At 30.4% G+C, this 26,612-nt stretch overlaps 4 protein-coding genes across 4 annotated transcripts; 3 read left to right on the top strand and 1 right to left on the bottom strand.

The window, feature by feature from the left end:
* The first annotated feature begins 4,963 nt into the window (after positions 1–4,963).
* Positions 4,964–6,284, top strand: LOC108914382 (10 kDa heat shock protein, mitochondrial). Its single transcript, XM_018720194.2, has 3 exons — positions 4,964–5,079; positions 5,220–5,381; positions 5,904–6,284. Exons 1-3 carry the CDS (start codon positions 5,077–5,079, stop codon positions 6,042–6,044), a joined length of 306 nt encoding a protein of 101 aa, XP_018575710.1. The 5' UTR covers positions 4,964–5,076; the 3' UTR covers positions 6,045–6,284.
* Positions 6,285–8,058: 1,774 nt separating this feature from the next.
* Positions 8,059–8,639, top strand: LOC108914383 (NADH dehydrogenase [ubiquinone] 1 alpha subcomplex subunit 7-like). Its single transcript, XM_018720195.1, has one exon. It carries the CDS (start codon positions 8,153–8,155, stop codon positions 8,459–8,461), a length of 309 nt encoding a protein of 102 aa, XP_018575711.1. The 5' UTR covers positions 8,059–8,152; the 3' UTR covers positions 8,462–8,639.
* A 2,181-nt stretch (positions 8,640–10,820) lies between these two features.
* On the top strand, positions 10,821–21,346 carry LOC108914380 (D-3-phosphoglycerate dehydrogenase). The gene is made up of 5 exons (XM_018720192.1): positions 10,821–11,067; positions 16,080–16,231; positions 18,344–18,563; positions 20,705–20,837; positions 20,918–21,346. The coding sequence occupies exons 1-5, from the start codon at positions 10,939–10,941 to the stop codon at positions 21,277–21,279; spliced, it is 996 nt and encodes a 331-aa protein (XP_018575708.1). The 5' UTR covers positions 10,821–10,938; the 3' UTR covers positions 21,280–21,346.
* A 3,470-nt stretch (positions 21,347–24,816) lies between these two features.
* LOC108914381 (28S ribosomal protein S22, mitochondrial) lies at positions 24,817–26,168 on the bottom strand. Its single transcript, XM_018720193.2, has 2 exons — positions 25,831–26,168; positions 24,817–25,774 (listed from the first exon to the last, which is right to left on the bottom strand). Exons 1-2 carry the CDS (start codon positions 25,955–25,957, stop codon positions 24,858–24,860), a joined length of 1,044 nt encoding a protein of 347 aa, XP_018575709.1. The 5' UTR covers positions 25,958–26,168; the 3' UTR covers positions 24,817–24,857.
* Positions 26,169–26,612: the final 444 nt, after the last annotated feature.

Raw genomic sequence — 26,612 nt, 5'->3', positions numbered from 1 at the left:
GAAACACCCTGTATATATTGATTTGCTGAAAAAGTTGATGGTTTAAGTTTTTCTCTGATCTATGATTTGGCAAAGCATCGCTAAAAAAAGAGTGGGAGCCTTACATTATAATTCTAAACAAATACATACAACTAAATAATTATCTTTTGAGAAAATCGAAGTGTAAGGAATTTTAATTGGTCTCAGAATGCCCATAGGATAAAGGATTCATACCACAAGAAAAAATATCGAAAAAATCCCATATCTCTTTACCCTCTTAATATAAAATGGTCGAAATACTCTATTTGACTTTTCCAGAATTTTATTCTGTCAAGATTCAATATTTTTTTTTTGTATATGTTTACAAATCCACCGTTTTTGAGACACGGGGCTTTAAAATTTTCAGAAAGTAATATCTCTCAATTCCTTCTAAACAAATGAAGATACTGAAACGATTTTTTGTGTGCACAGTACATGAATAAAACGGTATTCAAAAAATTATGTTCTAGCTAAATTCGCTATTGTATCAATTTGTAAAGTTGATACATTGAATTTATTTAGTTTTACAAATAGTGTTTGTCTCCTCTAAGTATTTCTGAATTCATGGGCGTAGCCAGGGGAGCAAGAAGAGGCACGACTCCCTAATTCTTGCTGCATGCTGCAAGTTCCAAAAATTGTATTATTATTATTGGTCATTGTATTAACATATCGGAATACGAAGTCGGAATTGTATAAGTAGTGACATCTATTACAGAGAAGCCAAACGACGAAAACAAAGATGACCACCGGTCGCTGAATTACAAGTGGAAGTGGATCTTATTTGTGGAAGGGCGAAACGAGCGGTGACTATGAGACGCCTTCATTATAGCCATCCTTCTCTATCGCACGGATTTCTATGACTTACTTTATCGCTCTCACGTAACGGCCGATGAACCATGGGGACTTTCCGACTCTGTATATTCTGGTATTTCTGATTTCACACAACATACTCATTGTTCAATAAACTGGCTCTCGCCAACTACCCCCATGCCTGTTTGGTTAATAACATCTGTAATTTCCTGTATAATTTTAAACTTAATCGTTAATTTGTTCTAAAACGGTAAACAAATAAGTGAAGAGATCATTCGTTCACATAAAACGCATTATGTACAAAGATGATAAGAAAATATTTATTTTCCAGAGGCGTGCCATAATTTTTTACGAAAGCTTACCTGATATTACACCACTGGTTTGTTTATTTATACTGTATTGTGCACATACAATATCGCTTCAATAACTTCATTTGTTCATAAAATATTTAGAGATAACTTTTTTACCTCTAACGTCCTTTACATTAAAAGCGGTGGAGTTTCGAAAACAGCATTATATATCAAAGTGCCATTATTTTTATTTCCTCTATGTATGTCGTTAAAATTCGGAAGAACACGTAAGTAAGATGGTCTAAATCATATTATCTGTGAACTTATGATGGCTTGTTGAAACTTGTATTTCAGAAACACCCTGTATTTACATGCTGCTGTCAATGTCAAATTTTTACAAAGGGAAATTTTAAGGTTTCAACTATTTATCATTATTTTTAAACATACTATACGATTAAATATAAATAAATTATGATATAACCTAATTAAAACTCAGTTATTTACATTACGATGTTTCTCAATGTGCCCTGTATACATTTACAGTGCACAAGGGAAGGCAGTTGATTAGCGTTCATGGGATCCATATTCCCCGTGCAATATGAGTTTATGTCTGGTGCACCAGTCTAGCGAGATTTTTCAGGAAACTTTGCCGATAACGCTGAAATGATGTATCCATCACCCTCGACCTTACGCCAGGGCGCGTTTTTTCGGCTGCCTAAAGTCATAAAAAATATATAATCACGAGGCGTACCGTTTTTCTTGGCGTGGGCTGTTTTTTTTTCCAACAAGCTTTGAATTCAACAAAGAGACGAGAATAATAGGTAAAAATTAACCATTCAACGTATAATACGTGATGCTGATAAACTATTGAAGTTTGTTTGTTAATGTTCAATAACTTTTTATATTATTGTGCTTGACAGCTTAATCTTGGTACCGGGTGTGTATTCTATAAAGTTATAAACAATTTGAAAAACAAAATTCGGCGTTAATTACTCCAAAAATTTCAAAAACTGACACTCATTATTTTCTATTTTCAAGTCCTACCTTAATGACAAACGTTTGCCAACTGTTTCGTTAAATTTAACGATATATAGGGTGTCCCGTAAGTACGTGTAGAACAGATAAAAAAATAAACCACATAAAGAAAAATTGCAAATATTAAAAAAGAGCATATTAAAGGTATTTGATTCCTCGACTCAAAATAAACCGATATCGGCTAATCCGTCTATACAGGGTGTGCCATTTAACACTCCAACTGCCAATATCTCCGAAATGAAGAAATTTATTTTAGTTCCGGAAACTGGGGTTGTTAGATCCCTCGAATAGCTTCAAATTGCTGTTAGAACTGTTAGTTTAAATCTTTCTGTATATATGGCAAGTGATACTAAAAATTTTTTGATCCCTGGAACGTGGGAATTATAAATTATAAAAAAAAACGAAATACAAAAAAAAATTTACAATGGCAAATCTTATAAGGGGCAGAGACGAACCATATTTTATTAAATGTTATAAAAATGCAGTCATACGTGGCTCATGTCAATAAAATATATATGACAGATGACACCTATTACTTTTTCAATAATTATCAGCTTACGTCTTTCAATTTAACTATATTACTTATAAGATTTACCATTGTACAATTTTTTTTCTGTAGTCGATCATTTGTTTTTTTATAATTTATTGTTTGTTAGTTAGTATGTGGTGTGAATAAAGTCATTGTAACAATATTTTAAAAGAATATTTTGTCTCGGTGTGATTTAGATAAAATAATANTTTGTGAATAATTCTTTAAGCGACTTTGAATTAATTCTTGAAATAACTCTAATATGCAATTTTCTTTTTTAGAAATATATGCAGGAATCGATTTTGATTATTTTTGGGGTGCGCGCTTGTGCGTTCAGTGGACAACATTGAAATTAATTGAACATGCTAAAACTGAGCCTGTTCTAAAAAGTATTAGATAGAACTTCACAATTAAAGCAGAAGGATCATTTTATTTAAAGAGATAAAATTTACAAGAAAAATTTTTATTCACCATCTCCAATCTTGCTGAAATTTGGTCTATGTTGTGTAAAATTTCACATTCACAAATAGTATAGCTGGGGTATTGAGGACTCCATTATAAAGTATTGTGGAACGGTAGCAAAAAGGGCATCCAAGGACGACAACATATTTCCCTCATCTCCGCACTAAATGGTGTTAATGTTTACCACTGTAAGTCATTCCTGGGCGCAAATGTGGCCCACCGAGTAATAATACGTCTTTCCCTCTACCGCGCAAGTATCCGCATTTTAGGCTAATCCTTGCGATTGGAATGAGGGATAGAGTGATAGAGATATTTTTTCTGAATATGTTTGGCCTAAATTATCATTTTGTCCAACAACTTATTCAATTAAGGACATATACAAATCAGTCAATGAATTTGTTTTAGTAAGAAGTATATATAATTTATTTATTTATAAGCAGGGCTTCAATTCTTTACAAATATTTTTAGATAAGTACAGAAATTAAACTAAAACAATTAAATATTATACATTTATTTTGTAAATAATATTAAAGAGATTGCTAATTGCTGCCGAAATATTACGTAGTTTCTTCAAAAACTACCTAATGGAATTAGTAGAGGTCTGAGGCATTTTGACAGTTACTTCTTTTTTACTGATTTGAATTGACCATTTCAAGTCAAAACTTTTGTACAAGTTGAGGTTCTTTGCAGAATTCACCGCTCTTGATTAGAAGCATTATAAGCAGCAGAGCACAGGTGAAATTAATTATATTTTAAACCTTTGCACAAATGTACATCGAATTTGTGACTTATTTTCACTTTTGCTCTCACAATCAATGCGCGCTGCGAATATCTGCATCCTGTACTACCAACTTGAATAATAAAAAATGGAAATATTCTCAGTGCGCCCGAGTGCAAATAAATCGAAACCGCTGTTAAAGACAGCCAGATGGATAGATTCGACTCTATGATTCGACTGTTATTTCCATAGCAGATACAATTATGTATAACTTTGAAAAATGAGCAAAGAAAAACTTTTGCTTATAGTCCGCTGATAACGAGGTTCTAACATTGTCCGGTTTGTTAAATACACCTAGGTACCTATGTAAAATTGAAAGAAAATTTGCAACTGCGACAAATTATTATTATTATTTTCTTTCTGATAGGCAAAGTCCCTCAGCTCCATCTTAATTTAAAGATTAGTTTTTGTTCAAATTTTAATTGTAGGTACTAAGGAGTAATTGCACTGTACCAAATAAAGTAAATTTTCCATAGTTCTTGCGAGTAATTGATTTAAAACTATTTTATGTTTCCAATATTTAATGGATCATCGTAGATCGCTTATTAGACAAGATACATTTGTTATATATTATTATTATGTTTTTATTTGTTTTGATGAGAGAAATCAATCTTGAAAGTTTATCGCACCGTCGTTGTTACACCCTGTATGTCTACTGTCAACTTTCTTCAGTTACCTATACAAATATTCAGAAAAAACTCAAGTTATGGAACGCGAAGTATTATAGATTATAGTTGTAAATCTTATTTTAATCTATCTTTAATATCAAATTATATCTATCCATTTTTTTTACATATTATTAATTCCGCCATCTATTATTTTCATATTGTAATTTTATATAATGCACTAAAGGTTTCTTTAATAATTTCAGCGACATCTATTCTATTTCAAAGAATACTTTGATGTTAACAGACTTAAAACTTGACATACGTTAAACGATATAGCGAATCTTACAACATGTGTTAAACAAGAATAGCTATATTTTAAGTGAGTGAAATACATCACGAGCCTAATGCGCTGATAATTCCTGCCCTCGCGGTTGCCGCCTGCCGGCGTTCGATTTTATTCATTCCAGAAAATTCTCAGTTGATAGGTTAAAGTAAACCACGTTTTTTAAATATCTGTTTCTTATAATACTAATCATAAATACAACCATGGTAAGTGTATTATATGCATCAAGAATTAATAAGATAATATCTTGTATTATTTTATCATGTCGATCTAAACTTGTTTTTCATTTTCATTAGTAGCAGTACATAGCATCTACCTATAAAATGAAAATTCTGTTTTGTTGTAGTCGGCAGCAGCTAAACGTTTGATTCCTCTTTTTGACCGTATACTGATAAAAAAATTTGAGGCAGTAACACAAACCAAAGGTGGAATTGTTATTCCAGAAAAAGCACAGGGCAAAGTTCTACAAGGTACCGTTGTGGCTGTAGGTCCTGGTGCTAGATTACAAGTAAGTTAAAAGAATTTTGTAAAAATACGGTTTTATTTATAAAAAAACACCTAAAAGTCGATAATCTGCATATAACTTTTGAGACATAGATAATTATGTAAAAATGAGTTATGTACAAATGATTTCAAATGACTTAACAATCACATTTTACTGATCGCTTGATCAGTAATGGATAATAAATCTCCAATTATAAGTTGTAAATACAAATATCTTTTACTTACTAATCTTCTGTAGTGCTAATGTTTAAAAGATGACCTTAGATATCCCAGAGAATATAAAATAATCTTATTTATATGCATTTTATTAAATATATTATTATATAAATTGGTCATGATACTCAATTCTTTTTTAAATATTTGGGGCAATGTAAAATATTGAGCAATTCAGTGGTATAAGGAATTAAAAATTGTATGTTTGATTATGTATTTATTTTGTTATTATTGGTGAATACAATTAGGGGTTTATCTATTATATAGTTATTTATTTAAAGTCTAAGTTAATGGTTCAAAATATTAATTTCAGGATGGCACTTTTGCACCAGTAGCTGTGAAAGTAGGAGAAAAAGTTCTCTTGCCTGAATACGGAGGCACAAAAGTCGAATTAGAAGAAAACACAGAATATCATTTGTTTAGAGAATCAGATATTTTAGCGAAAGTAGAATAACTGAACTAGTTATGTGTTTTTTTATATTCCATTAAGATTTCTCTGTGAGAATAATGTAAGTCTGAAATGTTATGGATATACATAATTTGTATAGAAATCTCTTTAAAGCCATAAAATTTCGGGCTTAAAAATTAGACAATGTGTCTGGCTGATGTTTATTATTTTACTGCCAGAGATATTGTTCATAATTTTATGAAGTTCTTGTAGTAAACTTGTTTAAAAATATATTTGTATTATGTACTCTTTGTTTTAATGTACCTATATCATTATTTGGTTTTATCAGAATTGGATTAGCAGTGTTCTTAGGCCCTCAGGCGCAAGGGTTTAGTGGGCCTCCTATATTGAATAGAAATCGAGCTGGGCTGCAGGGTTCTTCTCCTGGAAAATATTTGGAAAATAACTGCTTTAGAAGTATTTTTGTGGCTTCTCACCCTCAAATTAATGAAATATGTAGATAGTTTGTCATGAGACAATATGAGCCACAAAAGCATAGGTACGTAGTTATGTTTTCGTAATTGATTTGTTTTTTAAATTTTCGCTTAGTAGGAAAATCACAAAAGTTAATTTTAAGGACACCGGGGCCTGAAGTGTGCGCCTCACGGTTAATGGGTTTATATTGTGGAAGATCCATTTTGACAAATTTGTTTATTATAATATGTGAATGAGACATAAATTAAATCTTAAATAAAATTGTTTGATACTTGTAAAAACTGGCCATGACAATAGAATCAGTGCAGTTTTGTCCACTAGGCACTTTAAGAACAGTGTCCCGTGTAGAACACTTGTACATAATTCGGGACCATAAAATTACATTTATTAACAGGAAACAGGACTGTATTTTTGGGTTAAAACATTTGGAAAAAAAGGATAATAAATTTATTTACAATAGCCCAAATTTATGACGGGTTCCTTACAATAGTTTAGTTTAGATTTGTGTAAGATATAGATATTTACAAGCTGTATTCAAGCTCAACTGTAAAAAATTTACAAGGACGAAAAAGCAGAAATAGTTAAGAATAATTAACAATGTAGCGCATTGTTTGTAAATGTAATTGGACTGCTTTAGCAGTACACCAATTCAAAAATACAGTGAGTATTTAAACTAGGGGGTAAAATAGGGTGTCCATATCTCCCTTTTAAAGTTATTGTAGAAGTACTGGAGTTCCAGAGGATCTGCCATAAATACCGTATTTTTATTCATCCTGTGCACTCTTTGCCACAAATGTTTTTTAACATTAAAATCTCAATAAACCTAATTCATGTTTTTCTCAATAGTTAATATTAGCTTTGTTGAAACCACAGTATACTAATCAATAGTATACTGTGTGTGGTTGAAACTTGAAATCACAGACCCTTGAAACAGTGAATAGTGTCCAAGGGGGCTTTCGTTTTGAAAAAAATAATACCTATTAGCAACTAATATCAGTTCAGAGTAACTCTAAGTTGTTATTAGCTACTAATAGCTACTATTTTTGCCAAATCGAAAGGGTCTCAAGTCTGATGCAGTGGTATTTATTTTTACCTTATATACGCATTATATTAGAATGCGCATGCGTCTTACTGTTGAAAACTGATTTGGATTACTCTAGGAGCAAAGCATTATTAGGACTACAATATTTAAATCACAGATAAATATGATTATTATACGAATATGTCTGTAAAGTATTTTTTTGCTTTGCTTTTGAATCTTGACTAAATAATAGCCCATTGATTACATTTAGCTGACACTTCAGTTAGACCTTGACCTTTCTGATTCTTCATTATTTGGATCTGATGGATTATGTAGGGCCAATCAGAAATTAAAATTGTTTAAATATACCAATAATATTACATGCATGGAATCCATCGTATCAAAACGATGGATTTTAAATGAATGTTCCAATCAATCGCGGCGTGCTAGAGTGAGACAGCAAATTCTGAGAAATTGTCTATCTCTCTCGCACACTTAGCCATACTTTTCACAATGGCATGCTCCCTCCACTAGTATATGCTCCAAGCTTCCTTGTGGTAAAAATAATCTAACCTAACTTTCATGTTATGCAATAACTGTCAAAAATCAAGTTAAAACTTTAACCAAAATTTACAAATTATTGTGAAAAAATATTGCTATGCCTCCTCCAAAAGTACGGCTGCACGATGTTAATCCGTTTCTGCAAGCTATCAGAGATTTTCTGCTAGGCAGAAAACATACCTTAGCTCTGAGATTTCAAAATGTACTTGCAACAAGATCTCCTCCACCTCCTATTTTGCCAGATGGCCCCAGCCATAAGTTAAGTGGAAATTACTATTTTACGAGAGATGCAAGACGTGAAGTTTCTCCTCCCGATGTCATAGCTCCAATTCCTAAACAGATTGAAGCAGGTGGGACTTCCTCCGTTAAAAGAATTGCTCCAGGAAAAGTTTATCAGTGGGACTGATTACTAGACTTTAATAACTTTGTAGTGAGTGAATAATTTTATTTAAATGTAAAAATTAGGAAAAATATATTGTAGAGAATTTTATTTACATAATTAAATTTCTCAATCATTGATTTAAGTTTTATATCTAGAAGCTACAATTTTAACATATTCTTTATAATTAATTTAGTTATCTTAATCGACTCTAATTTAGCTTCACAATTATTGTACTTTAGTCCCTTGGTATGCATGCCATAAAAGTTATTTTTTCAGTGATTTGAGAAGTAAAATAAAAAAAATATTGGAAACTAGAGAGGTACATCAAAGTACAGCTTCATTTCAGACTACTTTTTTCATTCGTACTAATATTTTTACTGATTGCATTTTCGTTTTCTAATTATCTCGGGAGTCCATTGTTGTAGATATTATTTTGATTGGCTGATTCATAAAAATATGTTCAAGTTGCGAGAGCTTTTAGATAAAAATATTTTCATAGTATGCATACCATAAAAGAAATTAATATAAAAATCATTAATTAAAAAAAACATTAAGTATTAAGAGATATATTAAATCAAAATCGTCCACACAATTTTAGTATTTTGCTGATGGTGGGTAAGTTTAAAAAATCCATGAGTATACAGGATAACCCAAACTAGAATCTATGTGGGATAATTTTTAACATCAATAAAATAGGCAGTAAATAGAATAATTTCACATATAAAATATTCTGTCACTTGTTCCAATTTAATTGGAAGTGGCCACAATCTTTGAAATTTAAATGAGACCCTCTATATTTCTTTTGGATCAAAATTACGTTTTAAACACGTTTTTTTAGTTAAAATTAATTTCATAAAAAGTCAAAATGTTATAATCCATTATGTGACTAATTTGAATCAAGCTGTAGGGGCACTTATAGCAGGGAAATTTTAAATAGCAGTGACAATGTAAAAAACTTACCAGTCCCATTTAAAATAAGATAATTTCAAAAATGTCCTCTATAATCCGAAACTTTGTATATGCAGATCAGATAATGATAAAAAAAAGTAAATTTAAAATTTTCAATACTGTTTCTTTCATAAACTATTGAATTAAAATATGTTTATGAGTTTATTCTAAATTTCTCATGCACAATTTGCATGTAAAAAAAATAAGGTACCTATATATCACCATGTAGTAACAAATAAGTAATACAAATAATTAATATTATTAACATTAGAAGTTTGTGCCTTACAGATAATAATTATTATTCATTTGGGAAAAGTATTCTTATCTAATTTGACTAACATTTTTGGCCATTGTTTACCTAAGTACCTATTTCACAAACATCATGTATTACCGTTTAATGCAGAGAAGCGCCACTTTTTGTAAGAAAAATACTGTTCACACTCGTATATGTTACTCAGAATGTTTCAGAATCAATTAACTAACTTTAAAATTAGAATTTGGGTGGTTAAAAATAAAAAAAAAAAAGTAATTCGGACGTATTTTCGACGTTTTTTACGAGATAAGGTACCTGTCTTAATAAAAAATCACATTTTTGAAAATGTATTTGGAGACACTTGAAATATAGTGAGGAAACTTGGACTAATGATTTAATAATAAATCAACCAAAAGGAATACGAAGAATAACTATTATTAAAAACCTCGGAAATTCGATGCCAACACACCACTGAATATTTTAGAAATTCATAATAAAAAATGTTGAAAAAAGCATTAACAGTAATTTTGCAATTTTTCTTAGCTATGTTCTCTGGTACCTCCAGCAGAATGCAGAATTTATATGGCAATGATTTTTTTTGACATAACACATTGCTTTTAAAACCGCGTTTCTAGCAAAAAAATATAGACTTTATTTGTTAAACGAGTAGTTCTAGAATTTATTTTAGATTCACGTTAGTATTTGATAATGGTAATATAATATAATCTCGAAGATAATATTTTCTTTTTCAAAAGTTATTGCTCTTCTCAAATAGGCACATAGGTATTCCAGAACTAAATTTTAGTATACATATACTCAAAATAAAATAAAAGTTGTTTTATTTCAATCGAGTAAAAACTAACTCATCATATCTATCATAAACTGTAAAAAATATAAATGTACTTATATCTTATTTGTTGACATGTTGAACTAAAGTTATAAATTTCACGAGATATTCTTTATTACATTGGATTGTACGTTCTTAAAATGGAAAACTGTGCAAATAAAACTATTGTTTTGAATCAAATATAAACTATTGAGTAAATGATCAACAAGTGAATGTAGTAGTGGCAAAACAAGACAGGAGACAAGGTTATTGTCTTCTGATCCAATTCTGGTTTGCTTCTATTGATGGGTAGTTCGAGAGTGGGGTTAACTTAACCCGAAGGTTACCAATTAAATGATAAACAGCGAACTCGCTGCCGTTACTCGGTAAAGAAATCGCGGCTGTCTAAAAAGAATATAGCTTATTGCTGGTACATACTCAATCCGTTCCCTCACAAAAAGCTATATTTCAAGAATGGATATTAAAAAAGTACTCGTTGCTGACGCGGTAGATGCTGCTTGTGTGGAACTCTTGCAGCAAAATTCTTTTGAAGTGGATTGCAAGTATAAATTGCCTAAAGACCAATTAATTGCAGAAATCCCGGTAAGTAAACAATACACGTATTTAATCTTAGATATAACTTTATATTTGCAGTAAAAATTCCCATTGTATGCAAGTAACTACATTATTAATTAAATTATCTTTTTTATTTACATATATTTGATTGTACGGGGTTCTCTACGAGGTAGGGCACAAATTTTGAGGTACATTTCTTAGGTAAAAATAAGCAAAAAAATTTCGAATTCAAAAAAATATATGAATTAAATAAAATAAGCAAAAAAAACAATATATTAAAAAAAGTGTATATTTTTTAATACCTTATATACACATATAACGATCACTTCTCGAAATTTAATACAGTAATTTTAACATTAGTAATAGTGTCGTAGATATAGGAGGATCGGCATTTTTTAAAACGTAACTCTTACACACCTTTTATAATTTTAATTGTATAGGTATATTTAAATAACATATTCTTGAATAAATTTAATACTCTTGTAAAATTTTCGTACTTTCTTTGGAGTTAGTTGCTTAATAATTATAGCACTTTTTATTTGACTGTAGAAACATTTTACAATTTTCAAAAAAATAATGTTAATTAATAAGTGAATACAAAGAAATAACTAATGAATAAGGTTGATTCAAAACCAATAACAAATAAACGTGAATTATAAAAAATAAGCAAACATAGTTTAGCATTGTTAATATTTCCTCCATCAGATATTGCAAATATAAATAACCGTACTCTTTTTTTTAATTATGATTTCTTTAATACAAAAATGTATTAATTAATTAAAATGTCTAAGAGAATAAGAAAATTTTTATGTTGTTTTCTTTAATTCATTTTCTTAGTTTAAGCGTCATAAAAAATACGGGTACCTATACAGGCTGTTACAAATTCGCTTCTCACTACAGGGATCTCGAAAACGGTAAGAGGTACGAAGTAGCTTAAATGGGGCGAAGTTGCGTAATTAAGGGACCTACATTATGCCTCTAAAAAATCAAGGCTAACATGATTAGTTTTCGAAATATTAAAAAAAAAACGAAATTTTGGAGATCCGTTTTTGTTTCACTTCAGCTTTGTTTGAGGTGATATTGGAAAAAGAAGAAAACTTTCTCATGGCCACTTTTTGCCCTCTATCGAATGGCATAATCAATTTTTATATGTAACGTTTCGTCTCTCCAGGACCATCATCAACTTTATTTTTTTAAATACGATCCTGGAAATTTTATTACATTTTTTGCAAGCCATCATGACCCCCAATAAACTGCCTCAGCCCGAACAAGATTCAGACGTTTTTTCTCGAAAAATTCATCTTCAGTGGATTCGTTTTGAATTTAACTAAATTTTTGATTTAGATTTCTTTGTTTATTGAATTATCGTACACTCTAGTGTCGTTAGTCCCTGTGAAATCCGCGTAGTTATTTAAACTGTTACCACCACACGTTACAATAAAACATTATTAGTTTTAATCCCGTGCTCATAGTTATTCCTAGGTTTCTCGAGTGCTCAATATTCAAACAAATTTTGATCAAATTTTTTTCAGGATATTCATACAAATATATCTGACATACTCTTTCACAGTTACGGTTACAGATATAATAAATTCCGATAATATTACGCTGATCTTCATTTTCAGCCTTTGCCAAAACGAAATTGTTTTTGAACATTTACTGAAATTTTTTAAAGAATAATATTCAGTTGGCGTTTTGTTTGTTCATATGCGTTTTTAAGAATTAATTTGTTATAATAAAATTAAAATAATAATGTTTTAATTTTGACGCAAGAACTTATTGAGTTATGTATGACCAAGTGATGGTAATAGTTAATAATAATAAATGTTTTATTGTAATGCGTGGTGGTAATAGTTTAAAAACTAGAGGGATTTCACAAGGTCTAACAACACTTACAGTTTACGATCATTCAATAAGCAAAGAAATCGACATAAAAAATTTAATATAAATTTGGTACGAATACACTGAAGATTAATTTTTCGAGACAAAACGTCTGAATCTGGTTCGGGCTGAAGCAGTAGAGTATTGGAGGTTATGAAGGCTTGCAAAAAATGTAATAAAATATCCAGGGTCGTATTTAAAAAAATGAAGTTGATGATGGTCCTGGAGAGACGAAAGGTTACATACAAAAATTGATTATGCCATTCAATAGAGAGCAAAAAGTGGTCATGAAAAAGTGTTCTTCTTTTTTCAATATCACCTCAAACAAGGCTGAAATGAAACAAAAACGGATTTCCAAAATTTCGGTTTTTTTCAAATATTTCGAAAACTAATCATGTTAGCCTTGATTTTTTAGAGGCATAATGTTGGTCTCCTGATTACGCAACTTTGCCCCCATTTAAGCTACTTCGTGCCTCTTACCGTTTCCGATGAGATCCCTGTAGTGAGAAGCGAATTTGTAACAGCCTGTATAGTTATAAATTAACGCAAATTGAGATACCTACGGGGGAGTTTCAGTTTATTTAGGTTACCGGAAAATTTTAAAACCTTTCAAGAACCATTTTCAACAACTTTCAAGACAATCATGCTAAATTTTTCAGTAGTAACAAAAATTTACGGACTTTTTGAAAATCGATATAGACGTTCCGCAAATCTGAACTCAGCTTTTCTGCTTATTTTAGCCCTAAAGTTTGTGCATTCCCTCGAAGGACACTCGGTATATACGAGGAAAGGGTCTTTTCAAATTATACTATTGTTAACTTCATTGTTATTAAATATAACATAACAGTTTCCAACAGTAAGACGCAATCGCATTTGCTTCGAAACAATGAACTTTGAACATTATGTAAGCATTATATCGGAATGCGCATGCGTCTGACTGCTGGAAACTATTTTGGATTGCTCTAGTAGGAACAAAGCTTATATTTACATACATAATTTCGGTTAACCGAGAAGCGAAAATATTCTGTGTATTTGTCTTTTATGTATTGTTAGAATATAACGATTTTTCAGGAATATACGTACCAATGCCATTTTTACAAATATCTTCTAAATGCGACTTTCAACTGTTTTTTTCCATTTAGCAGAATATTTGCTACTATGGGTTATAGGCAGAGGCGGATTGGCTATGCGGGAACTCGGGAGGTTTCCCGATGGGCCGCGGTCATTTTGGGCCGGTTCGCGCTGTTAGAAGGATGAAAAATATTTTTGAAAAAAAAAATTTTTTTTTACTTAAATGAAAAAAAAATTAAAAAAAAATTTGAAAAACAAAAATTGGAAAAAATTTTGAGTAATAAATTCGGAAAAAAAATCAAGGAAAAAATTTGGAAAGAAATGAAAAAAAAAGTATATATTACACACCTAGGGCAGTAAAATAAGAAATGTCGACTTCACCTTGGCCGACAATTACATGTGATCTGAGGCTTGTGTACAATTTTTTTGCTCGATGGCGCCGGAAAGGATCAATTTTGTTTAGCGTAGCGGCCCAACCAACCAACCAACCGCAACTTTCGGGCCGATTAGTACTTTGCGGCCGGAGACCAAAAAACGATTTTTCAATGAGTTAAATCAACCATAATTATTATGTATTTCCAATTAAAAGTCTAGTACCTCCTTAAAAATAAGCTTCTACTAATATAAAAAAAACTCGATACCTTAAACTGCATCAAAACTTTATGGACCTAATTTAATTACTTTTTGTATCTATTCTATAGCTTTGTATTTATATAGATCTTTTCATGTGATTAATTAACTTTAAATTGTTTGATATTTTTATATGCATTCTGTAAGAGTTTCATGCATATATTGTAGTAGCTTCTATAGAACGTCGATTCTGCTCTTTGGATAATGAGTTTTATGCTGATATTGCCTTTTTGGATCCAAAAAACTTAGATACAATACGCATGAAAGGATTAAAAGCTCCAGTTTTTAACAAACTGTGTGAGAAATTGGTCATATATGAACCAGAAATAACTCCTCAAAAACTAAGAGATGAATTAACAAGTTTAGCACACCAGTGGAACAAAAACTTGTACAAACTCCATTGGATGAGTATGAAACACGTCAATTTGATGAAAGTGAAAGTGAAGGAATCACGGAATATGAAACTGATAAAACTCAGCAGAAAGATAAAGGAAAAAATAAAAAGAAACATGAGCCATGTAAAAGCTGCATCATATGTTGTTACAGAATTTTAAATGGAATAGAAATATTGACAAACGTATTTCCCTTTGCATCAGTAGCATATAAATACACTTTTAAAAAATCTCCTTTTATATTAAATTGAATTTTTAGATTATACTTAGCTCTACAACACAATATTTTCGATTGATACAAAATATATATTTTAATGATTATTTATTTATTAAAAAGAATAATGCTTTAATTTCTTATACCTTCCAACTACTACTTATCCATTTTAAAAAAATCTAAATTATTTTAATTTAAGATTTTAATTTTTATCTACAAACAAATTGAGAGATTAATTATTTTTAAAACAATATCAAATTATCTATGGCTAACTTTTTTCAAATATTTCAAATCATTCACGAAGAGCCTATTTAAAATAAAATAAATTCAGAAACTTTCAAAAAACGGGCCGCTTGAATGTTTCCCGGGCCTGTTCATCTAGCCAGTCCGCCTCTGGTTATAGGCACAGAGCACGTCTATGTCTATGGGTTATAGGTATAGGTTTGCTATACTTTAGGTATAGGTATACATAGGTTAATTGGTTTTCTACCTCTAACATCGAAGTTAATTGAAATACTCTGTAAAATAAAACTGATCATTGTGTATCGCATTATTTTTTTCATGGTGGTAATCCTTTTCAGTTCACTATTTAAATTGTTATGTTTTGACTACTAAACATTATACTTATTTGCATTTATAGAACTATGATTTTTTTAATGACGATAAACTGCTCAAAGGTTAGGTCATGCATTGACAAAACTGTGTGGAATAAAAGGAGAATTGTATAGTTCAAAAATATCAATTTTAAGTTAATTGCCACTATGTAAACAAATAACTCGAACAATAATTTTAAAATACAAATGTGGAACAATACCCAAATTTAAGGGGTAACATAAACCATTTATTTTTAGAACTATGACGGACTTATAGTAAGATCTGACACAAAGGTGACTGAAGATGTTATTAAGGCTGCTACAAAACTAAAAGTCATAGGAAGGGCTGGTGCTGGTGTAGATAACATAGATGTGAATGCTGCTACTTCCAAAAACGTCCTTGTTTTAAAGTATGTTCATATATATAATTTTTTAATCTGAAAAATATCGGTGACACATCTTTATACTGAATTATTTTAAAAATAATTTGTATACCTTCACAAAATAGCTTACAATGTTTACATATTACATACACAGGGTGTTTGTAAATAAGTGCGAAATATTTTAAGGGGTAGTTGCCGAAGTTATTTTGTGAAAAAAAGTTCATAATAAACGTAGGTTGAAATTATGCTTCGTTTCCGAGATAGTGTTTAAATTTTAAATTTTTATTTTTATTAATTATTTCAGTTTTAAAGATATTGACTCGAAATTTGAAAAACGCTTTGTAGGGACAAATGTGCATTTGTTTGGAGTGATCCGAATATTTCTACTTGCACCAGTGGCGTTCGTGCGAGAATACCACAATCTTTTTTTGATAAAAAAAATGGTACGCCACTGACTATTTCCCGTTTTGGTATTTTTTTAGAAATCCGTCATCAATTTTGAATGAAATTGGTCTCTTCATTTTTTTTCGTAGGATGCACCACTTTTGAGGAAAAAATAAAACATAGTTTATTGCAAGTTCTGTATTTTTAATTTCTTGATACATTATCTAGTAGGTTGCTGTCAATATTTCTATAAATATAACCATCAAATTTCGAATCAATAACTTTAAAACTCTGAAATAATTAATAAAAATAAATAAAAAATTTAAATTTAAACACTGTATCTCGGAAACGAAGCATATTTCGACCTACATTTATATAAACTTTTTTTCACAAAATAACTTCGACAACCATCTAAAATATTTCGCACTTATTCACAAAAACCCTATATATTTATTATATTGTATCTAATTTTGTTTTTGTATATACACAGAAGGATGTTGCTATAAAAATGTTTGATTGCATGTTTTTAAACTTCAAATCATCCATTCATTTTATATGAAGACCATTGAATATACATATCAACATAAATTTAGAAAAATCAATAAACTTTTAAATTATAACTAGAAAAAAAACAGTAGTAAATATAGTTTCGGTTGGGTACATTAAAATAAAGTATATAAACCACATTCCTGCGGGAAACAGACAAACTTTAAGAAAATATTTCTCTGGTAAAAATAGTTAAGTAAATCAATTTATATAAATTTCTCTCTGGAAATGTACCGTTTTCTAAGAGAGCCTTCAAATTTTTGAAAAAAAAGTGTTTTGAAACATTCTAATCAAGAATCTAATAATAATTTCACAAAACTTTAAAAAGGAATATTTACAGTTAGTAGGTACTTAAAAACAATAATTCTAGTAATTCTACATTTTAATTATGAGTTCCGTAAATACTTTTTATAAATATCTGTTGCTTGGTTAAAGTATATCACATATTTACTAATAAAACTACTGTCAATTTTTTTTTATATTTTCGTAGATTTTGGAGTAAATTGCATAATAATAATAATTGAACCTTCTAATTGTTTTGTGAAAGGTTAATGCATAGAAAGCTAAATTTGAAATCTGAGGTGGATACAGAAAAAATAACAAGTAAACATAAATTAAATATATTAAAATATATGTATAATATACATAATTTAACACAGTTATAAAGCAGCAACAATAAAAAAAATAACATAATTTGAAAGTTGTGTTTTAATATGAATGCAAATGAAATTGCAAATAATAATTTTCAAATAAGAAAAACTATATTTTCCTTAAGAAAAAGAATTTGATGAAGGATGCTTCGAAAACCATTGCCAATACTCGCTAATGTTTTTGTCATTTTTCTTTTTAATTTATTCATACTAATAACAATTTTTACATATTTTTTATTTTTAATCTATGTTTATTTGTCACTCTAAAATTTCGTGATGTCATTAGGAGTTCTTAAAATATTTTTAAACATTGATTTTTTTCAAAGAAATTGAAGACCCATATCTCGGGATCAATGTGTTTATAACCTTTATTTGCTTGTTTTTATCTGAGGAAATTTGGTGCAGTTTTTCATGTAACACCCTGTATATGACGAATACTGAGATAAATATAAACTTCCCAAAAAAAAAAATTAGTGGAAATTGGCCCAAACTGTACACATTTTTAATTACACACAGAAATAATGTTTCAATATTAACATTTTATATAAACGTGTTTCAGTACTCCCGGTGGGAATGCAATCAGTGCCTGTGAATTAACATGCTCTTTAATAACAAGTCTTGCTAGGAATGTAGTACCAGCAGCAGCCTCCTTAAAAGCTGGAAAATGGGACCGTAAGCTCTATACTGGTCATGAACTCTATGGCAAAACTTTAGCAATTTTAGGATTGGGCAGAATAGGAAGAGAGGTGGCTATAAGAATGCAAGCGTGGGGTATGAAGGTACAATAACTCATATTTCAGTCTTATGGTAACAAGTTAGTAATTAATAATTTAATAAAAATAAACTACTCGTATATGATACAGTGGTGAGCAGTGAAATTTGAAGACAACATATTTTGATAATGAATCGTGGCACCCATACCGCTATGTCTGGGACAATTTTGATGCTCACATCTAAATCCAGTGATAGATACAATTGAGCAATTAAGTTTGTTTATTTTTTCCAAAATCAATTATATTTGTAATTATAGATATTTAAATTTTAAATTAATTTACCTAACATTTAATTAATAAATAAAAATTTTGTAAAAAATAGGAAAGTGCCTAGAAATCATGTCTTAACAAAATTTTAACCACACATTTAACTCATCAGAAGCAACAACTTTTGTATAATATTAAGTATATTTGAAAACCTCTTAATTTTTAATTAACATCCTTTTTTTATATTGTGAACTTTCGTTACACCCCCTGGAGCATCAATCGAAGACATATTGGAGTTAATATTAAGGAGAAAAAAACAGAAAAATAGGAATTAGTGCTAATATTTATGCTGGAAAAAATAGTGAATTGTTGCATAAAACATTTTCATATGTTACTTTAGTATTTCTTCATTCATTCCGACGTTCGCAAATAAGAACATCGTAACTCGATAATAATGGTTTCTCACAAAGTAGGTTTAAAGTTCTAGAAGTTTTCTCTTAATTGCAACACATCTTTTCAAAGTTACCATATGAAATTTGGTTACAGTCTAAATATGAGGTACAGAAACAATTTCTTATAAACGTATAGTGAAAATTACTATTATTTTTCTTTTTAAATTAACTTTAGTAAGATACGATGGAGCTATCTGCTATTTTTTAAGTAACTAACATCTTATGTAGAGATGAGATGTAACTATCTCTATATCTAAGAAACCTAGTATATCATATCTAAAGAGACAGAGTTGTATACACTCACCACCAGCAGTAATAGAAAAGTAATAACATCGTATGTTAAGTTAAGATGAAAATACCACATAATTCTCAAAAAAGTATTAACATCTTATGTTCACTTGCAATAAAACGGTGTAATAATTGTTACACCTTCAATATAATCGTATATAAAAATATGATGTTCTTTAAAAAGCATGTTTGCTATAATCTAGGAGCAACTCTACATTCGATTAATATGTTTATTTTACAATTTATAAGCAAAATTGTAACTGTTGTTACGATAATATTTAGGTTAAATTTCTATACAAAATAGATACGATAAAAATACTTTGGAAATTGGAATACATGGTTTTAGCTGAAAAAGAAGGCACTCTTATATAAAAGTAATCTTTACTAATTTTTACTAAAAATTGAGATACGATGTTCTTATTTGCGAACGTCGATTCATTCACTGGACAAAATTATGAGTATTCGAAAAATATATTAGGAAAAAGTTGTTGCTTTTAAAGTGTTAAATATATTCAAATTTTAGCACTTATTTCTTCTGTACATACATATTTACTGTTGCACAACATGTTTTTCATATTTTAGTACGAAATACTTTAATTAGGTTTGTGTAATTACTGATATTAAAATAGCTGCAAAAATATGTGTAAATAGCTTATCTTAGGCCCCCTATGGATATTTCCTTTACTGAGATAAGTAGTTTCATAATATTTTTTAAGAATATTGTTATCAGTGTTATCACATAAGAAATTATATTTTCTGTTTTGTAATTTTTTTGGAAATATTCGGATGCATTATGTAATCAGTTATATTGTATCTAAATAAGAATTATACAACACTAATTTAAAAAATGTACAGTCCATACAATATTTGTTGAACTATAATTCCAAGAAGACCCCTGCGTCACTTTCTTGAAATTAACCTCATCCGACACCCGACGTAGAAAGACATTGGGGAAAAATTTCAAATTATTACAGTAGTTCTGATAATTTCCTTGTCATTCTATCTTAACAAATATTGTACGGACTCTACTTTGCTGTTTAAAACAATTGTTGCGTAGATATACTGAGCTGTAAACCAGCAAAACAGTGAAAACAGATAACCATCAAGAAGATATCTCTGATGTTATATTTATAATCAGGATTAAACATATTTTATTGACATGTAAAATTATACTAAAATCTATTTTCATATTTTCTTTAGACAGTTGGTTATGATCCTATCGTGTCTTCAGAGGATGCGAAGAAGTTCAATGTAGAGTTTCTAACTTTAGAACAAATATGGCCCATTGCTGATTATATTACTGTACACACACCACTTATACCTGAGACAAGAAGTAAGCTAATTTATAGTTATTAATTTAAAATAATTATGTATTTAAAAAAATATTGTCGGTTCTAATCGTACTTCTTTCAGATTTAATTTGCGAGGCGGTATTGAATAAATGTAAAAAGGGTGTGCGAATTGTGAATGTGGCAAGAGGAGGTATCATCAATGAAAAGGAATTACTAAAAGCTTTAAAATCAGGTCAGTGTGGAGGAGCGGCTATCGACGTATTTGAACAAGAACCACCAACTAATCCTGTAACTTTGGAACTAATTCAACAAGAAAAAGTTATCGCCACTCCACATCTAGGTGCAAGTACTACAGAAGCCCAAATTCGTGTTGCAGTTGAAATATCTGAACAGTTTATTGCTCTTACTGGAAAAAATCCAAAATATAGCACCACTTCAGGTGTAATAAACAGAAGTGTTTTGGAAAACTTGAAAAACAATTGAAATATTATTGGAAACTATCCTGCTTTGTTTTTTATTGTCATATTAGGCAGTATTTAATTTTTTTAAATGCAAGCATATTTATACATCTCTACATAAAATTATTTTGCTAATATATTTTTTGTAAAAGCTGATTTCTTGTAGTTTTTTTTTTCTACTTAGATATTTAGAAAAATGAAATTTGGTTTCATTTAATTTAAAAAAAAATTCTACGTCTAATATTACCTTCATCAGTAAGACCTGGTTAAATTTTTATCTGTCTATATTTATATGTATCTCTTTTATCTATTTTTATCTTTTTTTTATAAAGAAGAAAAGAATTTTGAACCAAATGTGTGGAATAAAAAAATTTAATTAAGAACTGCTGCCTCCGAGATCTCGAATATAATGGCACATACAGGGTAGGAAAGTACCGATGGTCTATCTGAAGTTACGTGAGAGCGATAAAGTAAGCCATAGAAATCCATGCGATAGGGAAGGATGGCTATAATGAAGGCGTCTCATAGTCACCGCCCGTTTCGCCCTTCCACAAATAAGATCCACTTCTTATTTGTTTAAAGGCGAAATGGGTGTTGACTATTAGATGCCTTCACTATATCCATCCTTGTGTATCACATGGATTTCTATGGCTTACTTTATCGCTCTCACATAACTTCAGATAGACCATCGGTACTTTCCTACCCTGTATACAGTGCAAACATTTATTCTTTCATAATCAATCGATAGATATTAATTGTATCTATTTTTTTCGCAATATAAATTTTTTTTGTTATTCAAATTTTAATTTTAAACTATGGCGAATGTATCTACCAAACTACATAGTACCAATAGTAATATTCTACTTACCTTTTGTAAGTATCCCTAAGCAGAACAATAATAACACAATACAAATAGATATTCTAATATGAAATTTTTTTATATACAGGGTGTCCCACCGGGAACTGCGTCGATCGATATCTAGGAAAGTACTGCTTCGAAAAATTTTGAAATTTGGTAACATGGCAATGTCCCTGGGGCGAACACAACTAAAATATCTAGAACTCACCAGCACTTCCGGTTATATTGGAAGTCGACACCAACTTCGCTATTTTAAATGGAACACCCTATATATTATTGCATTTTCGGATTCTACGTAAAATTTGAGTGTCACTTTATTAAATATTCCCTATACCTAGGAGTTATAGATTTTGAGATATGAATTTTTAAAGAAAAAATTTGACAATTGCTAGGAAAGTCTTCCCGAAGTAATTTGAACATGTAAAATAACGCCTGACAATAAAATTGAATGAGTTTCATAGGCGTCCCTAAAAAAGTTTTCTGATAAAGGTAAAAAATTATAGTAATTTGTATATAATGTGCAGCAAATGTCTATTATATGTTCATTTGGCCAACGGCATATTTTAATTATTTATGTCCTCAAACAATTTTATTATATTGATGGTAAATTTCATTTTGTTCCGTTTCAAAAGGTTTCCAAAATGCCATGTAATAATATTATTTCTCCCTTTCGTAATTGTAATATCAATGATTAATAGAAAGTGCCTATAATAAATTAAAATTACCTGAATCACACCAAATTCCGAATTGCTGCACTGCACTGCTGGGCAATTTGTCAACCACTTGTCATCTGAGATTTATTGCTCAGTGGACCAATGCAACTGTATTTGTGTTTCGTTTGCCCGTGCTCGCATTCTTCAACTGGGCGTATACATTTCTACCACCTCCATGTTTAGTTTGACCAGACCTATATATGGGTATGGCTAAATAAATATGGGAACAAGTTTTTCAAATATTTTAATGCCGGGTTGCTACGTCAGCAACCGAACCTGGCACATACTGTCATCCTCTTGGTTCTTCAATTGATATCGGAAAGACTTTAACACTTGTCAGGAGCACGATATCAAGCGGATTTTTGCTACCTGTAAAGGGCATAGATAACGCTAAATTATGGTATACCATCAAATTAAAACATTTAATACTAGGTGTTTCATTTTTGATGTTACATTTTGATAAATTCAAACAGCTATAACTTTGTTAACTTAAATGGAACACCCTATATTTTTTTACTCTGTCGTATGCAGATTGAAATTTCCTTTCAAGTCATATAAGGATTGTTAGTGTTGCCGTTACTACTTTTATAGATATTTGCAATATTCTATTTTTTGAGCAGTTTTTCTCGTATCAGACCTGTTGTCAAATTGGCCATGACCAGAAACACTCCAAAAACAATTGAAATAACATGACATTTGTCAAATTATTGTTATGTCTGAATAGATTTCCCGAAAATTTAAATAAAAATGCCTGGGTACCGTTTAAATAATTATACTAATGAGGATTATTTTAATTTGTTTATTATTTATGGAAAATGTGACAAAGTAATTTCAAGAACATATTGAGTATTTGCTGCTTTTTTTCCATAAATAATAAACAAATTAAAATAATCTTCATTAGTATAATTTAAACGATACCCAGGCATTTTTTTTAAATATTCAGCAAAAAGTATTACAGACAACAATATTTTGACAACTAACTTGACAAATGTCAAATTATTTTAATTGTTTTGGAGTGTTTCTGGTCATGGCCAATTTGACAACAGGTCTGATACGAGAAAAAGTAGTAAAATGCAAATATCTCTAAAAATAGTAACGACAACCCTAACAATGCTTATATGGCTTGAAAGGAAATTTCAATCTGTATACGACAGAGTAAAAAACGGGTGTTCTATTTAAGTTAACATAGTTATCAAAATGTAACAGCAAAAATGAAACACCTAGTAATAAATATTTTAATACGTTGGTATGCCATAATTTAGCATTACTTATGCCATTTACAGGTACCAAATATCTTGCTTGAGCTTGATAATAGCATCTCCACAGACCCTTGCATCTGTCAAATTTTTTCTTTAAAAATTAATATCTCAAAATCTATAATTCCTAGGTAGGTATAGGATATATTTAATAAAGCGACCCTCAAATTTCACGTAGAATACGAAATTGCAATAAAATATAGGGTGTTCCATTTAAAATAACGAAGCAGGTGTAGACCTCCGGTATAACCGGAAGTGCTGGAGAGTTCTAGATATTATAGTTGTGTTCACCCCAGGGACATTGCCATGTTGCCAAATTTTAAAATTTTTTGGAGCAGTGCTTTCCTAGATATCGATCGCCACAGTTCCCGGTGGGACACCCTGTATATAAAATGTAATTTTACAGTGCAATTTTAATTTTCATTTTGTAGATTGATTGATTGTAGATTACTTTGTAGATTTTATGGAAAATTTTTTGTTTGCAGAAGTTCTGTAAGTATGTGGTTCTACATATTTGACTACTTTCAATTTTACAAGACGCTACTACCTTTTCATATTTGCCCAAAATAACACTAAGTTATAATATAGACTGTAGTTTGATCACAAATTCTTTTTTTTTCCTTCTTAAAATCAGTAGTAATATTTTTTACTTGGTTTTAACTTTTTTTGTTCAGTATAATAAAAATGTCATTGGTCCAAAATGAAAAAATAGGGGATTTAAAAAAATTCTTAGATGAAATTAAATCTACTTTATTAATTATAAATAAAATATTTTCTACACACCATGAGCGGCCTGTATCCCTGTTGCCAGTTGTTCTTTTTGTTTAATTAAATCTTTATAGGCTTGCACAGCTAATTGTAAGGGTGGTTTCTTATTGGAATACTTTTCAATATATTCCTCTATTGCTTCTAAATTACTGCTAGATGATAAAGAAACATTATGTACTTTAAAATACAGTTTTGTTAAATCATGCCCTTCTTCAACATGCAATGTTTCAATAAGATCTAATAGCAAATTATCAATATTTTTGTTCCACACAAGAAAGAAAGTTAATGCTCCAAAATGCCTCGTTGACCTTAGCACATCAAAATCATTATTGTCATTAATATACTGGTAAGTTATAGAAACAACATGTTGATACTTAGGATCGTCAGGTTCAAATTGGATACAAGCACGATCTAAAATAAATTCATATTCGTGCCTATCTAATAATTTTTTTAAATATCCATCTTCAAACATTCTTGGTGGTGTAATATGTCTACCTTTTCTTGGAAAATACAACTGATTCATTCGATCTCTCAATTCCCAGTCTGCTTCTTGTAAAGTACCATCCGGCTCTCTTACAACTATGACACGTTCATTATTTTTTATACCGAAAGTAATATCTGTAAAAACCATTCGACATGTTTCCAAGCCCTCCAGTGCAGGGTCACTAGAAAACATTCGATTTGTAGTTGTACGTTTAGGAACTGCTGGAGGAATTTGTAACATTTTATTAGCTCGTTCTTGAGCATCTTTAATCGATGTTTGAAGTTCTTCGTCGGTCATAAATTTATATTGTGGATCTTCTAATTTGTAACCTCCTAATTTTCGTTTTCTGAATACTTTTGCTAGATCTATTCTTGTTAAACTTTTTAATAAAGATTGCACTGTTCGATCAAAAAATAGAGGGGCAGGATTTTTGGATTCATCTGAAAGTTGTATGAAAATTCAAAATAATACACAAACTAAAAAATAAATATCTCACCATATTCCATGGCAGAATAATTTAAAAATCGAAGGCAAGTTCCACATGGATAGTTTATATGTAATCTACTTTCGGATTTGAAATTGTTTATCAAAGTTATTCTAGATATATGTCTTAAAACAGCCATAATCCTATAAAAATCAACAATTTGAACTAACCCAACTTTAAATTAAAATGACTTTAAAGTTTGGTTATTATTTCTTTTTTTATCTCTTCTTCCTTCTTTTATTTACAGCCGCTTTCGATTCTGCACAATATCAACTAGAAATGAATGCGGATTTCATAAACAGTGATCCATCAGATTAAACTGATTATTAGGTTAGGTTAGGATCAGTGATTCTGTCTGTGAATCGGGAACAAGTTTAATCGGAATATCGGAAAACAACGTTAGAGCACAGAGTAAGTAATACAGAGGAGACGCGCCGCGCCATTATTCTATGGCTAGAAATTGGCCTCAATGATTTGGGATCGAGGGGGATTATCCCTCTTTATCCTGCCTCATCTCGTGTAGGCCTGGACAGCCTTCGTAGGTGGGCCCCATCCGTCGTCTACCCCGACCGCAAATGCGGCCGGTGTAGGCGCTTTGTGGGACCTCCTTTTGTCCTGGCTGGGCCCCGCCGGCTAGGGCCCTTTCTTCTGGCGCTCTTCTTGCTTCGCCGGCTCGTCTGTGTAAACCCCGGGGGTAGTGTCATGTTTATGTGTGGTATGGTTGGGTAGGGTAGTGCGGCTATGCAGCCTGGGATGCGCTTTGCTAAGGTGGCCCTTAGGCTAGCGCGGGAGGG

Source organism: Anoplophora glabripennis, unplaced genomic scaffold, assembly GCF_000390285.2.
Source record: "Anoplophora glabripennis isolate ALB-LARVAE unplaced genomic scaffold, Agla_2.0 scaffold1082, whole genome shotgun sequence".
In the NCBI taxonomy this organism is placed as follows: domain Eukaryota; kingdom Metazoa; phylum Arthropoda; class Insecta; order Coleoptera; family Cerambycidae; genus Anoplophora; species Anoplophora glabripennis.
The sequence above is the reverse complement of the archived record's forward strand: the minus strand, read 5'-3'. Positions and strand labels throughout refer to the sequence as shown.